Source organism: Eptatretus burgeri, chromosome 6 (genome assembly GCF_056783735.1).
Source record: "Eptatretus burgeri isolate ZD-2024b chromosome 6, Ebu_testis_v1, whole genome shotgun sequence".
NCBI lineage: Eukaryota > Metazoa > Chordata > Myxini > Myxiniformes > Myxinidae > Eptatretus > Eptatretus burgeri.
In genome coordinates this window covers 69802556-69819921 of record NC_140966.1, presented here as the reverse complement: position 1 = coordinate 69819921, position 17366 = coordinate 69802556, and the positions used below count along the sequence as shown (strand labels likewise).

Genomic DNA, 17366 nt, shown 5'->3' with positions numbered 1-17366 from the left:
TAAGAGGTAATGAGAATGATAGACATAAAGTATAGAGTTGGGACAGAGTCAACCCCAGATGAAGCAGCTCCAATATAAAAGTACAACCTCTACACAATCCTGTCAGACACAGATCAATACATTATTGACATTTCTTTCATTCTCAATTAGCTGAGCCAGTTTGCACTTATCGCTTAAAATATTATCAACACACACACGCACGCACACGCACAAGCACAAGCACACGCACACGCACACGCACACACACACGCACACACACACACACACACACACACACACACGCACACGCACACGCACACACACACGCACACACACACCCAACTTTCTCCATCATTCCAAAGACATGGGTCGAATAACATTTGTAGAATCGGTTCATTGTTAAAAATTGAGTGAATGTAGCATTATCCACGACAATTTTACATGTAAAAAAAGCTGTTACATGCAACAATAATACGCTTATTCTGTTTGTTTCTCTGCATTTCCGATGATCATCTTCTTAACTACTCGACCAAGGACCATAAAACCCAGATAATTATAAAGGTCTTTGTCTGAAGTTATGGTTGCAGATTATTTTTACATGACCAAAGACCTTTTTTATCATTACTGTATTTTCCGGTGTACATACCACGGCAGTGTATTAACTGCACCCCTGTTTTCTTCTTCTTCTTCTTCTTTCGGCTGCTCCCGTCAGGGGTCGCCACAGCAGATCATCCGTTATGATCCGCATAATGATTTGGCACAAGTTTTACGCCGGATGTCCTTCCTGACGCAACCCTGGTCGCCTCTTACGACACAGGGATATGGTACACCTATTCTAAGCGGGGCATACACTGGGCCTAGTACACTGGTACTCACTTCGCCGACTTCGGAAAGATGACAGGCTGAGTCAACCTCCTGGTGTGTATTAATTCAAGCGGCCAACAGGGCTTGAACTCAGGACCTTTTGGATCCCAAGCTGCTACACTTACCACTACGCCAACACCAGGCTAAACTGCACCCGTTTTCGATTTCAATAAATAAATAAATAAATAAATAATAATACTAATTAAAAAAAAAACAAAAAAAAAACTTTCCAGTGTTTAACCCGCGCCGATGTTTTTCACCCTCCAAATAAATGAATATATTGATCATTTTATTTTCTGATCTCGATCGAAATACGTTTGTACATTAACTTTGTGTGGAAAAAAGTGACGGAGGTATCAATATGCTTACTCCCATGGCAGCTTAATTTCGTCTAACAGTCTTATTCTCATTTTCAAGAAGTTGGAGACAGAGGAGAGGATACCAATAACTTATTATTTTTCTTATTTTTACCTTCGCAAACTTTGTTGCGAAGGTTATGTTTTGATCGCTGTGTATTTATTTATTTATTCATTTATTTATTTATTTGTGAATATGTGTGTTTGTTTGTTTGTTTGTTATTCGCATAACTCCAAAAGTATTGAACTGAATCGCAGCAAATTTGGTGGGATGATTGGTTATTATCCGATGACCATTTGATCAGATTTTGGGAGCGATCGGGTCAAAGGTCAAGGTCATGAAAAGGTCAAAATCGTCTTTTTACCATAGCGCGGTCAATTTGTATCCAATTTGCATGCAACTAATGCCAAAATGTTCAGAATTGAATGCCCCATCTTGTGATATGTGACATGACACAATGACGTAATAACCCTTATTAGCGGTTGGGAGTCAAAGGACAGGGGGGGGGGTCACAACATTGCAAAATGTGCGGTTTTAGTCATAACACGGTCAATTCTTATCCGATTTGCATGAAACCAACACCAAAATGTTGACTGTTCTGTTCCCCACACTCTAATACCAATTACAAAATTAAGAGTACAAAGGTCAAGGTCGAGGTCATGAAAAGGTCAAAATCGTCATTTTTCCATAGTGCGGTCGATTTTTATCCAATTTGCATGCAACCAATGCCGAAATGTTGTGAATTCAATGCACAATCTTGTGATATACGATATGACACAATGACGTCATTACCTTTGTTTGCGGTTTGGGTCAAAGGTCAGGGGGGTCAACGACCTTCATTATCATAACGCGGTCAATTCTTATACAATTTGCATGTAAGTAGATTCAAAATGTTTAGAATTAAATTCCCTATCCTGTGATGTGTAATATTTGACAGTGACTTTATTGGTGAGTTTAAAGCATTGGGGGAGGGGGGGGGTCACTGAACTTATTTCTTATAATGTGACCAGTTGTCATCAGAATGACTTGACACCGACACCCAAAAAGGTCAAGGAGTTGATACAGAAATTGTACAATGTACGTGAATCAGTGTCAAACAGCAGGAAATTTAATGTTTTTAAGCCATCATAACACATATGAGATGGCAGATGTGTATGGGATTAAATACCTTCACAATCAACGGTTTCTGGGGGGGGGGCAAAATGTAGCATTGGCGAAGGTATGCGCTCTACTGAGTGCCCGTTCTAATTTATTATTATAAAGAGGATTTTCTTTGTTCCTAGAAAAAGGAAGAAAAGGGATTCATGCCGGTATCATACATATTTATTATGGATTTATGGCCCTGAGAAGGGCCGTTTGGGTTTGATGAAGATTTTCAACTAAACCGGAGGAAATCCTCATTAATGCTTTCCTCGTCGAAGATGGCACGTACGTAACTCCTTGTCCAAATCAAGGTAGAGAAACACGACTTCCTCATCAACACGACGACATATGCGGGAAGCTTGCCACCATCTGTGGTACAGGCGAGCATGATGGTGAATCAGTCCTTCTTGTGACCAGTAGCGTTGATCGTCACATTGCGCACAAGCATATTTGAGGTGGGTGCTACGTTATTCGACTCTAGCTATTGTAAATAATTCTTCTTTTGATGTGAGACCAGGTGTTCTTCTTCTTCTTTTTTGTGTTTAATGGCGTTTTCAGAGCCGCGAGGCTCTATATACGCCACACACCTAAACTCCGGGTGTGTCCGGGCATCTCCGGACATTTACGAGTGTGGTTGTATTTAATTTCTGCACACGGTTAATAAAACATTGTACAAATTCAACCTGAACTGATTTTCAAAATTTAAACGGCAGAATTGAGCTTCACAGCAGTTCCAACTGCAAAAAAAGTGTTAATTTTGAATACAATTGAAATTCAGCATTCATCATTTTTAAGACTGTTTTTTTTCTCTACCCGTGTATCAACCGCACCCCCAACTTTTACCTTTTTTAACGATAAAAAAGTGTGGTTAATACATCAGCAAATACGGTAAGCTTACTTATCTGCTATTTTTACTGAAGAATCATGAGACAACCACTTATAGTGGGGAGGGTGTTTGAAGACAGGGTGGGGATGGGTTTGAACACTTGGGATCGGTGGGTGGGGAGAGGGCTTGAGGACTTGGGGTTGGGAGGTGGTTTGAGGAGTTGAAGTCACACTTTACATAATGTGCAATTTCTGTGGGTCCCTGCTAGTTTAATATAATACGCTTGTCACGTCTGTCTATCTGTCACGTAAAATATAGTTATATGATGAAATCTCACGGGATTTAATTAAACGTCATTTCATCGCTATTTAATTTTGACATTCTATCTATGCATCATGAAAAAGATAATTAATTTAGGATAATGTATCAATGAACACAATTAAGCTACTCACAATCACTTGAGAGTGTCAATCTCACAAAATTTCCATGGGCCATATCTCACGAGATTGTGAATTAGACGTTGCTTCGACTGTCACTTTCACACGTGGCATAACTTTGATGGAGCCCAGTAATATCTGAAGCACAGCGCAGCCTGACTGGCGATCGAGAAACAGTGTGACAAGCAAATGGGGAATGTCATCGGCAAAGACATTGTTGAAGTCACATTTTACATGACGTGGAATTTCCACAGGTCCCTGCTAGAATAATATAATTATACAATATAATATAATATAATATATTTAAAATATTCTCATCGGAAACACACACACACACACACACACACACACACACACACACACACACACACACACACACACACACACACACACACACACACACACACACTTGATGTGGCTATACCACAACTAAAAATTCTAACCTTGAAACAACAATGGGGAAGAATTGTGTAGTTGTTCCACTCTTCTCTTGCTGTGCAGAAATGGCTTTCTCAAGCTCTTTACAATGCCGCAATGCCTGCATCACCAATAAAATGAAAATAAATAAATAAGGAAATAAACATATATTATGAAGCTAATAACAAGCTATTTGAAGCAAATGACAGCTTCATTCAATTGCAAAAGTACATACATGAGCATTATTATCCACAATGATGTGAAGGTTGAGAAAGGCAATTGCTTACTTAATGCAGCTTTGTGCAACACAATCACGACTGCATCAACGTTTATCAACAATCATGCAAGAATGGAATATCAAATTGAAAATGCGACCTTCCCATTTAAACTTCACGGTCAATGAGAAATTGCTAGCCTTGTACTCGCTCTGTCTACAAACACAATGCCTTAAGCTCATATATGCTTTCCATTTGATCAATGCCAGGCAGTTCAGCAATTTAAACCAATTCCATAATCTCCAACTTTTGAAATCCCATGTTGGCCTTTTCTTGGTTTATTCCATGTGTAAGCCTCACGACGGGACCAAATTTCCTTGGTTCAATAAACATTTCATTCTGAAGTAGCTTTGATAAAACCAAATAATAATTTAAATTGGATGATAAAATGTCCTCTGGTCATGAGAGTATGGAGAAAGAGAGGGAGGGAGGTGGGGAGAGAGAGAGAGGGAGGAAACAAAACAGACAAAACAAAGAAAGAGATGCTGGAGAGACAACACGAGAGATAGGAGATAGGAGAGAGAGGGAGAGAGGGAGGGAGAGAGTGAGGGAGAGAGGGAGGGAGAGAGGGAGTGAGAGAGGGAGAGAGAGAGGGAGAGAGGGAGAGAGGAAGAGAGAAAGAAGAAGAAAAATACAGACAGAGAGAAAGAGAATGAGGATTGTACAACTTTTACCAGACTGGGGCATTCCATGTCAAGTGTACAAACCCTCCCGACACTAATTTTCTCCCCATATGTCGGTCATTTATTCACTGGGGTGAAAAAACTCAAAATACCAACTTTTAGACCTGTGGGCCCATTGGGGCCCATTTTAGGGCCCCCCCAAATTTGGGTGCCCCCAGCTGCCCCACAATCTTCCAGAGGCCATATTGGTTCGCGAGTCAGTAAGTGACCACTATATTCGTTCTGGGTGTGTGTCTGTCTGTCTGTCTGTCTGTCCCGAGCATAGCTCCGTGGGTTTTGATCCAATCTTGATAAAATTAGGGTGTGAGGTTTGTATCATGATCGAGTTGTTTTCCGGAGAATGAGTGTGCTGTGCCCATTATGGGCGGAGCCATGCCCAAACAAAATTACCCCCGTGCGGGAGTGACAGTCATCTCTGCGAGAAAATATATAGCCTCCTGAAGGTAGGGCAGTTTTTGCAAACTTTGAAGTCACGTGACTCGAAAACGAAAGCGAATATCGAAAATCCGGCCTGACAAAATTTAGATATTGTCCCATAGATTTATATGCCACAATCAAATTCAAGATCGCTTGAGAAATGTAGGAGGAGATAGATTTTGAAAATCGTCATTTTCGCATGAAAATCGTCATTTTCGCATTTTTTGCCAACTTTGAAGTCACGTGACACGAAAACGAAAGCGAATATCGAAAATCCGGCCCAACCAAATTTAGATATTGTCCCATATATTCATATGCCACAATAAAATTCAAGATTGCTTGAGAAATGAAGGAGATAGATTTTGAAAATCGTCATTTTCGCATTTTTTGCCAACTTTGAAGTCACGTGACACGAAAAGGAAAGCGAATATCGAAAATCTGGCCTGATCAAAATTTAGATATTGTCCCATAGATTCATATGCCACAATCAAATTCAAGATCGCTTGAGAAATGGCGGAGGAGATAGAATTTGAAAATCGTCATTTTCGCAACGGACGGATGGACGGACGGACGGACAGATCGAAGGACATCTACAACCATATTATTAGGTCATGCTCGAAGAGATGACCTAAAAAAGTATGTTTTTAGGGGGTAGCCGGTTTCAAGTTACATCTTCTCCGAGGGGGTTTGGCGAATCTGGCAGGGTTTCGGTATTTGGTTACCCCAATGGCACCTGCATAGCCCCACAGAGCTCGATTTTTCATTTTCGTCCCAAGGTCAAGGTCACAAGGTCACGAACTTAGAAAATGTCAAAAAAAAAATCAATAAATTGGGCATCGAGCTCCTAGAGTTTTCAACTGTTTCAAATGAATGTTGGTATGCAAGTAGTGCTCTTCGAGTACTACAACTTTCATCATTTACGTTTTTCCCGATTCCCGCCAGTTTGCCTGTGGCGTCCCCTCAAAGGTCATAAAAATAAAAAAAGGCCAACCATGTACATTGCTCGTGAACGATCGCCGTCTCCAGACTTGTCACAGGTTGTAGTGGTCCGATTTGGCTGATCTTGGTATCAAAATGCTCGTAAAAGCGAGATCTTTCGAATCGCGTAAAGTAAAATCACTCCGAAACTAATTAAAAAAGTTATAGTTTGGGGCGCCCTTTGACCTTGGGCCCCCGCTCCCCAGCCAAACCGATGGTCCCGATTTTTTCGTGTGAGAATACCCCTTCATATACTCCAACACCTCAGCATAAATGAAAATGGGATCTCAATGGGTTCAAGTGTGATGATGGTTTTATTGTTCAGGGACTCAGGTGCTGGACACACAAAACATAGCACAATATTTGAACACAAGATTTCCAATACACTATATCAGTATATTGTACATAAATTTTCCACATGCACATGCAGGAACTGGAAGCGATACTAGTACGAGTAAGAATTTTTCCTAGCATATTATAGTCAAGATTTTTTGCCAACCAATGTTTTATTTGACAACTGTGTTTCTTTTTTACTGATTGTGTAGGGTTTTACTGATTGTGTAGGGTTTTACTGATTGTGTAGGGATTGTGTACCTGAAGCAGTTTTTGGTTCTACGAACAGAAGTATATCAGAAATGTCTAAAATGCAGTGATCTTCAATGTCAGGAAAAAAGAAACTATTTGCGGGCCCTTTTGGATGAAGAAAATTCACTTACACTTCATGAGTGTCCTGAAAGGCTGCCATGATGCAGGCAAGCCACCATTTTCCATCATAGTGCACTGTGACATAACCTGAGTTTCCCGTTAAAAGTTGGTGTAGATTTTGAAATAGCTGACTCGATACGGTGTTCCTCACGAAGGCTGAATTCGCCTACTTGAAGAGCAGTTTCAGAAATAGGGATGAAAGCATGAAGTTTTTGAGTTCCAGCTATGGTTTTGGCCTTTTTTAACCTTTCTTCCAGATTTCGTTCTTCCTCGTCATACGCCTCTTGGATCCCATAACCGAACTTCATTTCATTCAAACCATTTTCAGCAAAGGCGAAAAGATCTTTTGGAGAAATAATTTGACTGCCGTAAGGTCTACGCAGGCTCTCACGTGTTGCTTCTCATTTGACTGTACCTCCCACGCCATCTGAAGGACCCTTGCCATGATTTGTGGCAAAAAAATGCCATTCTGCGTCAATACCATACTCTGATTTGTGACGACATAGGTTTATGAAGGCTTTGCAATTCTTATATTGGCCAGCGCAACAGTCTGAGAAATAGTAAAGTTTCTTTACATTTCCAAAGCTAGATTTCAAGTGTTCAATGAGCATTCTTTGGAAGAGGTGGACTGAAACAACGTCGTGAGTATTGCTTTCTGATATAATCGTGAACGAATCGTGGTTTAATTTGCCATCGTCCGATTTGAAATAGTAAACCCAGGGGTGAATTGTCGCTTGAGAGCAGTTCCAATGGAATCCTTGGGCCACATCCTGTACGACAAACGAATAGTTCTCTGAGAAGTCTCCAAAAATGACAAATTCTCCTTCACCGATTTCGTCCTTCTTATTTTTCAGAAACTGAGATTGGGCCTTGGCAATGAAGTCGTGTATCACTAATATCACCGCGCGTTCACAGAATTGATTAATAAATTCTTCCAAAGGCAGGACCATGGAGCTCATTTCAGATCTGTCGGTGGATGTCCACCGTTTAAACTGAATTTCATCAATATCCTCTAATTCATAAGCACTCAGTAGCTCGGTTTTGAAGTCTTCAATTGATGGGCAACTTTCACAAGTTCTGAAATAACATGCCAGTTGTGCTGGGTTACAAACCATGCGTGCTATCACATGATGATAGCAAGGAAGTTCGGCTATCTGTGGCATTTTGGAACCAAACATCATGAGTTTCACATTTTGATGTATCGTACATACACATACACTGTGTACCGCCTGAACCGGCCAGGACACACTCCGAGGGACTGAGCATGGCGAACTTCGCGAATCCAACTTTCAAGCCAGGGTTCTTCTCTTTGAATTTCTGAAACAGTTCCTTGAGATTGTTTAGCACCAGGCGCTTTTGAATTTTGTCTTTTCCATGTTCATTCCTGAACACAGTCATTTTTTCCCGGCATTATTCGGCTGACTTCATCACTGCGGTAAAATTCGGTTACGGCGGATTTCACTTCGTCAAGCAATATTTTACCCTGTTTGGGATTTGGAGATGATAGCATACCATTTTCTTTCTCTAAATTTCTGGCTTGCACAGCCATTCTTTGGGAGCAACTGAATTCACTCATCATCCATCTGATGCTCATATTCCTAGCAAATATTGTCAGTATACGTATTTGCTCTGAACGGCTCGAAACAACGTATTTTTCTTTCAGGCTTTTGATCACCTCTGCAGAGATGCCAACTTTTGGAAATCAGAATTAGGGAGGATTTGCAACCGACACCAAATAATGTGCGCAAAGCGCACATCTCGAGCGCGGAGCGCTCGACCCTTGCGGCGGGGTCCAGGGCCCGCCTTAGGGCCCTGGAAGCTCTGGGGTTCTAGACGCTCTCTAGTGCCCTCTGAGCCCTATTTTGGAGCATTTAACATGTTAAGAATTCCCACTTTTTGAACAAAAAAAGGGGAAAATTGTGCACTTTTTAATGTTACATGTATGTTAATATTAGTAAGTTAGGGGACAATCAAAGATTAACAAAAAGCACAAAAGAAGCAATATTTTTCTTACCTTACTGGCTGGTACTACTGCTGCTTGCTTTTTCCATGGCAGCTTTGCTGAGTGACAGCTGTGTGGCTCTTTTAGCCCTTCTGATTATGTCTTTGCTGTATTCTCTCTGGTAGCAAGGGGTGCTATGAGCTAGTTTTTCAATTAAGAGAGCTTCCAGGGTTTTGACACTCAAATTGGGACGGAATTCAGTATGATTCTTCCGTACAAGACTGAGTGCCCGCTCACATGATGCGTTCGAATGAGGAATGACCAAGATTCCCTTCATCACTTTGCTCAAATTAGGATACTTCTTGGCACCAGTGCAGGGATCTGTGAGCTGTGAAATCCGATGCCACTGCTCATCCACTCTCACTGTCTCAGTAGCAATTGTAGCTATGGAGGCGTCTGCCTGGTAGTGAGCGAATTCACTCTCAAGACTGTCTATGTCACTATCACCGCCACTGAACAGACAGGGGAATTTCTTGATGAAAAACTCCACACAGTCAAACCCCACTTCTTGGTGTAGCTTAACATCCAGCACCTGAGCATGCTTGGCTAATTCATCATCTGGCGGCCAGGTTTTGAAGATGTAATTGCAGGCTTTCACATAATATGAGCGAACTGCACTGAAGAAACCTTGGATGGCTGACTCACTCAGAGTGAAGGTGGATTTCTTGAGACTCCTTTGTTCCCTTATATACAGTTTGTCATCGTTCCAATCATGAGGTCCTCATCATTCTTCTGATGATTTCTGTCAGAGAAGGGTACATTTACCAGAGCAACCGATGACACCGATGGTTTCAAAAACCGTACGAAGATATCTTTCAGAAGACCATTCAATTCTCCATGCAGGAGATGAATACAGGGTTCGTCTCTTTGGAGCAGAAGATTCCCCTTCTCAAAAAGCTTGTTAGCATATCGAAGGAAGAAACAATAGAGTTTTGTTTGTGGAGACAAGAACATCCTGTTGACACGTTTTTCTCTAGATTCCTGCACAGTGTTTGAGGAAGATGCGCTTTTAGTTGTAGAACTCGTAGTACACTTAGCCGCAGGGCGATCACACTTGCGTTTACTGCCAGCAGAAGAGGTCAGACTCGTAGTACCAGATCCAATTTTACGTTTGAGGAGAGAGCTTGAGGTAGGTGCAGCCAAGGAAGAAGACCTCTGATTCGAAGGTTTTGCTGAGCTTCTATCAAGTGATTTGGCAAAAGCAGAACTTAACTTGGGTCCTTCTTTGCCTGTAGATGGGACTATCACAGTCTTTCTCGACTCTGAAGGGATCTGCTTTGTAGATGAACGTGATGAAGGGCCGGTGATGCTACCTGCTCTCAGCATTGGTTTTGGTGCTGTCCCTGCTGTCTTCTTCGCAGCAGATACTGCAGTGGTAGTGGTGAATGCTGCTCCACTAGTGCTTGATCCTGCAGTGCCAGTACTGGCAGTAGATACAGTGCCGTCCTTCTTGCTCGTTGTTAGAGTCTTGGCTACAGTTGGTTGCATTTTTCTTCGTACTTCTTCTTTGAAGAAGAGGCGAAGTGGCTCCCACTGTTCAATCAGCCTGTCTAGGCACTGACCAAGGGACAGCCACCTTGTTGCGACATGCTTCAGAATCTTGTGTGTCGGGGCATCACAGAGTTCTTGCAGTGCTTTCACTCCTTTGACGCGTTTACTACTTTTGTCCAAGTAGTAGTAAATATCGATGAGAAAGTCATCTAATTCAATGGGTAAGGCCTGAGCCGCCTTCTTGGCCGTATTGTGCATCATATGGCAAGGGCATCCCATGATGCAGCACTCTGGATTTTGTTTGTGGATATAAGCAGCGACTCCTTTGTGCTTGCCCACCATGACAGAGGCATTATCAGCACAAAAGGAAACACAATTTCCCCACGGAATTTTCCTGTCACTGAACTCATGATCAAGCAGTTTGAAAATGTTTTCTCCAGTGGAATCTTGTTTGCACGCAGGCAAACTTAGCAAACCTTGCTTCACAATCCCAGCACTGTTGTCATAGTACGAAATCAGGACAGGATATAGCTGGGCCTCACCACTGTCATTGCTACCGTCTGTAGCTAGGCTAAATGGAGCTAGTCTAGCAATATCGGCAATAGATGAAGCAGTAACATTTGACAACTCACCAATTATTGCTGAAGTTTTTGTTCTTGCACATCCATACTTTGAAGCAACTTTTGAATCTGGAAACATCTTTTGAAATAGAGGTCCAGCATGATCTGAGACTGATATGGGCAAGTTATGTTCCACAATAAATCCACTGAAGAGAAGTTCCGCTCGGGTAACATCCTCTTCCTCGCTTGTCCCTTGTTTGGTGAAATAATTCAGAAGTGTACCGGTACTCGTGCTCGAAGATCTCTCCTTTGCAATGTCTGTGTGCCGTTTGCTTCCAATGTGCTTCCGAATATCATCGCGACCTCCGTGCTCAACTGAAATATCAACGCTGCATACTGTACAATACGCATGATGAATTCCTCTTTCAGACTTTCGAATACACGGGTATTGGAGACTGTATTCGGTCTTGTACTTCTGAGACCATTTCTTGGTCTTCGTAAGCTTCTTTTCTGCCATTTCGTAATCAACATCGAGGGCTTGAAGCATCGGTAACTTCGAAGTCGATGTTCCACAGCTGCAGCGCGACTCGTAGAACTCTAGCGGCTGTTAAACACCGCACGGTGGTCGCGACCGCCGGGCTGGTACGGGGCCCAGCTGCATGCAGTGAGCGTATCGCATGCATATACACTGTGCATACATACCGCATGCACTGTATTGCACACATACCGCATGCACTAAATCTCAGTGCATGATCGCATAAGCGAGATCCAGACCCAATGTTTCGCTGCTCCTCATTTGAATTTGCAATTTTTTACGTATAATTTGGGAGCAGCGAACGTTATGGAGTTACCACATGCTATACGTAGCAGACGATGCTTTTCATTCAATTCTCATACTAGTACATTCTGATTAGTGAACAGTGCAAAAATATCAAAATTTCGGGAGGATAAGGATAGTAATCGTAAGGGCGGGAGTTTGGGTGAATTTTCGGAAGCCTCCCGATGAAATCGGGAGGGTTGGCATCTGTGCCTCTGGCATGCCGTTTTCATCACATTTTGACGCTGTATTTTGTGTTTTCTCCACAGTGCTTGGTCCAGCAACTAGTTCTAATTTCTTTCGCACAGAATCTTCCACTTTACTTCGCTTTTCAGGAACGTACCCTGGGTTCCTTTCCGCCTTCTGTTTGTCGAATGGGCTTTCGCCTATCATCGATAACGACTGGTTTAATAGGTCAACTTCTGCTTCTCGCTCAAAAACCTCCTCGTCCTCATCTGTCGAAATATATTCTGCAATGCCTTCGATATTACCTTCTGATAGTAATTTCAAACTGGTCGAAGATGATTCTTCAATACGCTCTCGTGACAACTGAGAAAGTTTTTTTCTGCACGAAGTACAAAGTCTGTCATCTTTTTTCACCTTTGAAGAAAATTTCATCAACATATCATTTGACACATTGCAAAGATCTTTTCGTTGTTTCGTTTTATGGCAGCTGAACGGATCGCAACAGTATTTTCGGAACTCCTTTCGATATTCAGTCACCATGCTAACTGCAAAATATGTAAAAACTGAGATTAGCCCATTTATAACTTAATTTGATGATGGTTATACAAAAAATGTACACTTAAAAATCAATAGACACAATTGGCAGAATAATTTTTCACAAATGATGCAAAATATATATATATATATATATATATATATATATATATATATATATATATATATATATATATATATATATATATATATATATATATATATATATATATATATATATATATATAGTCCAGAGATGATGATTGTCAATTTCAGACATAAAGTCGCCTGCCAGCAGGTGACGTCATTGGAACGATAACGGCAAACGTCGCCCAATGTCGAATCAAGAATCAGTTATATGTGGATCCCGAACAATAAAACCATCATCACACTTGAACCCATTGAGATCCCATTTTAATTTATGCTGAGGTGTTGGAGTATATGAAGGGGTATTCTCACACGAAAAAAATCAGGATCATCGGTTTGGCTGGGGGGGCAGGGGCCCAAGGTCAAAGGGCGCCCCAAACTATAACTTTTTGAATTACTGTTTCGGAGTGATTTTACTTTACGCGATTCGAAAGATCTCGCTTTTACGAGCATTTTGAGACCAACATCAGCAAAATCGGACCACTACAACCTGTGATATGGCCTCTGGAAGATTGTGGGTCAACCGGGGGCACCAAAATTTGGGGGGGGGGCTAAAATGGGCCCCCAGGTCTGAAAATTGACACATAATGTTTTACCGTGGCTACAAACACATGCACAAAAAAAAGAGTGAAATCTGAGATGATGTGTCAAAATTTCGCTGAAAAATGTGTACACTTGACATGGAACGCCCCGACTGTGGCATTATGGTTTAGAGCGTCTGCTCTGAGTCTGCGAAGTTGGTGGTTTAAACCTCGGCAGAGTCATTCCGAAGACTAAAAAAGGTAAGTGTAGCTTCCTTGCTTCACGCTCAGAATTTCAAAACGATAGAGCATCGACAAACAACCAAAGTCTGCTAAACAGCACGTGCTTTGATACGCCCTAACGGCCTCTTACTGCATTGAAGTTCCATATTAAGGAAAATATATTATATTAGCTTGTACAACCAAGTCAGAATCCAAACAAAAACCATGCATTCTTTTGGCAAACTTAAATTTCTACCAATGTTCAATAATCACAATGAAAACAATTAATTGGCAGAGAGAAAGAGAGAAAGAGAGAAAGAGAGAAAGAGAGAAAGTGCGGAGCAGGTAATCATCCAACCTCCACAAAGTGCGGCACATAAGCTTGGAGTTGAGGCCAACTGTGATCGGTGGCTGAAATGGATGTCAAGTCCAATGAACATAATGATGTCACCTCTCCTTGGGTGTTGACCAACCGTGTGTTTTCTACACTGTGATAAAGCTTGACTCCTGCAAACCAGATGGTAAAAAGAGAATTAAAAAAATTGAAGATTAGATAATAAAAAGAGAATTTTTTTTTTACAAATAACAAGGCAAAGCATGAAGAAGAACAAAAAAGATCCCATTGATGAAAACTATCACACCATCATAGAAGCAAGCCTCAACATTTGGATGTGGACCATTCTCCATGAGCATGCACTTGGCCAACCGTGTGTACAGTGTCACTTTGGCTGTCTGAGAGCGCACAATCCACACAAACCGTGCAGCATATTCGTACTTTTTCCAGTACAATTCTATGATTATAAGGAAGAAGAAAAGCATGAAGAGAAAATTAAAAGTTAAAAAGATTAAGATAATTAACAACAGTAAAATTGAGAATTATGAAACACAAGTCAGATGTAATGTTTTTTTATTTGCAAGAAACATTCCAGGTAAGCATCAGGGTGCAGTGCACATACCAGGAAGAGAGCAAAAGTCATATGTGGAGACATTCTCTGGCGGTGATGGCGGCCTGTCATCGAGTGGAAAGCCACGTCCTTCATTGGGTTGGTATATGCAGATCTGCGTAATCAAATGTGAAGAGTGCCCAGGGAAACATGCTTGATATTATGAAGTGAAGCGGTTATCAGAAGTAAAATCAAGCAAGCAAGCAAACATTCTCATAAACCATGAGTGAAGAACTTCATTTACAAAGGACATGAAAATCTAACTTCGAGGTGATGACCCCCACTTCCCCTGCCCCACACCTACCTTTTTACCATCAGAAGACACACGCAAGACTTCTCGGACCCGCTCTCGTCCACGATGGCCTCGTAGTAACTCGACACACACCTCACCGTCATCAAGAATGTTCAACTGGAACATGAAAGTACTGTTCTGATCAACAACTCTTTGTCATCTTCCATCAGGTCACATCCAAGAAAGTAGGCCTTGCACATTGATCAGAAGGTGAATGGTTTATACTTCAAAAAAAAAAAAAAACCTGCTCCTTCCTCCGAAACATTCAACTTTAATGTCATCCGAATTTACAGAGGAAGTACGTTGATTTAAAAAGAATACAGCTTTTATTATTTCTATAAACAATGATACGACACATTGATAAAAATATACAAGTCTTTAAAAGTAAGATAATTAGTCTTATGAATACAGGAAAGACCATATTATGCAGTCCTTCACAAAGAAGTAGACACGTGCATTGCGGAACCAGTTTTTTTATGAATATTGTTACGGCTGTGGAAATTCGCAATACACCATAAAGGTTCCTTAGATTTGCTATGCCGGAAAGTGAGTGTTCAGGTTGGTCCCCACCGTGGTTTAAAGGGTTTCTTTGTGTTCACCGGGTTGCGACTCTTTGAGATAGCGGTTTTTCTTTATCTATCGTTATTTTGAGCCACCATTGCCACAAACCTCCACGCAAACAACAACCGCCACCAACTACGCCACAACGCCAATCACGCTCACACTACCCCCACAACAATCACCACCATCTTCGCCACTACGCCCGCTTACGAACGCCATCCTCCGCGGACCACGGAAAGACGGTTTCCACCGCGGAAACCGTCCGAGAAGAATTGGCAGAACAAAAGCTCTTGTGAAGCCTGTGGGGTTTTTCCAGTCTATTTTCCCCGCGCTTGGTGTGAAGGGAAGGGGGAGGGCAGCGCGCTGCCGATTGGTGGATGCACGGCGTGAGGCGGTTGGGGTGAGGGAACGCCCCTTTTCGGGAACCTTCTCGAAGGGAGGCGGAGCTGAAAACGGGGAGGAGCGAAGGGCGGAGCCCCACGCTATACAAGGCGGACCGCACGCGGGGCTCGCTCTCTCTTCGTGGTCGTCGGAGGTTCGTTCTTCTTCGTCAAGGCCTCTCTGCTCTCTTGGTGGTCGAGGTCAAGTTTTCGTTTGCCTGGGTCGTCGACGTCATCCTCTCTGTCAGGGTCGTGCTGGATCTCTCTCTCTCTTTGTCGTCGGGGTGGCCTTCGTCGTTCTTTGTCGTCGAGGTCGAGTTCTCTCTCCCTCCCTCTCGTCTTGGCGTTGAGCGACCTGTCTGTGAAGGCGCGGGCCGGTGGCGAGTCCGGGCGATGCCTCGGAGACGCAGACGGGAGGCGCAGCCCTGCCGGCGGTGTGGTGCGAACCTGCGCGTCTGGCGAGGAGTGCCGGAGAGAGCTCGCCGACCGTTGCACCACGAGGGTGCAGGTAACCAGCGTCGGTCTCGTGGGCCCATTTGGTCAACCACGGCCCACGGCCATAAATGTTTATGAACCCCGTCTACCCCTTTGCCTATGAGGGGGTCATTTCTTTTGTTTTGTATGACTGCTGTGGCGCCGTGTCTCCATAAGTAAACCTGTGTAAGTGACTGTGCTTGTAAATAATAATTATAGTCGGTTGTATTGCTTTCTATTTGCCTTGCTTGTAAATTGCATGACTGCCCTTGCTTGTGTTGTGTGTGAAATACGTGTGCTCTATAATAAATGTCCTTGTGTGCAACGTATCCCGTTCGTCGCGTCCTCCTTTCACCACATTGAAAGTGCCATCTTGCATCGTGGAATGAGTAGTGGGTTTTGAACACCCGGTAAAGAGAATCGGAACCGTTGAGGTCGGCAATAACACCGCTCGGTTATCCCTGTAGCACGGAACGAATCGCTTAAGCGGTTCGTGTCCTAAGCCGACCTGCGACGTGGTGCAACCCCTCGGTAGGTTACCCGCGCGGGTATTTAGGTATATCGACATTCGGCGATTCACCCTATTTCACGCGGGTAGAATGCGGACTGGGTTGTGGTGAGGTTAAACCCCCACCCATGACTGGCTCCTGGCGGTAGTTCCAGGAGGGTCACGACTGAATTGTCCGTCCGGTGGGCGACGCGGCTGCCATTAGAGGTACGCGGCCAATCGCACACCAGGCGGGCCAGAATTCGTAACAATATGTTGAGGATATGTTGATTAACAATATGTCACATTTCCAACCTCGCCTCAAAAGCCAGTCGCCGACTGGGAATCCTCCGTCGTGCTCAGTCCTTCCTCGGCCCTCTTGAGCTCCTGACCACTTACAAAGCTTTTGTCCATAGCCTGGTGGAGTACTGCTCTCCCCTCTGGGCTGGTGCTCCTGCCTCCCACCTTTCTCGGCTTCTCGCTGTCGAAACCAGGGCATTTAAGATCATCGGCATCTCCCACAATGAAGCTGAGTCTTTGGGCCTCTCACTCAATCACCGCAGGTTGGTTGGTGGTCTTTCTGTCTTCTACCGACTCCTCTCCAGCCTCGCCCCCCCTGCTCTCTCTGCGATTTGTCCCCACCACATTTCCACAGGGCGCCAACAAC

The 17366-nt window shown here is 43.0% G+C and overlaps 1 protein-coding gene across 3 annotated transcripts in view; it reads right to left on the bottom strand.

The window, feature by feature from the left end:
* PLK4 (polo like kinase 4) overlaps positions 1-17366 on the bottom strand; it is a 162861-nt gene that overhangs the window by 19227 nt on the left and 126268 nt on the right. For all 3 annotated transcript variants that reach the window (XM_085885559.1, XM_085885560.1, XM_085885561.1), the window contains 5 exons: positions 14810-14914; positions 14518-14620; positions 14203-14352; positions 13920-14068; positions 4050-4144 (listed from right to left, as the gene is read on the bottom strand). In XM_085885559.1, the coding sequence (XP_085741685.1) occupies positions 4050-4144; positions 13920-14068; positions 14203-14352; positions 14518-14620; positions 14810-14914 (602 nt within the window). The remainder of the gene's footprint in view (positions 1-4049; positions 4145-13919; positions 14069-14202; positions 14353-14517; positions 14621-14809; positions 14915-17366) is intronic.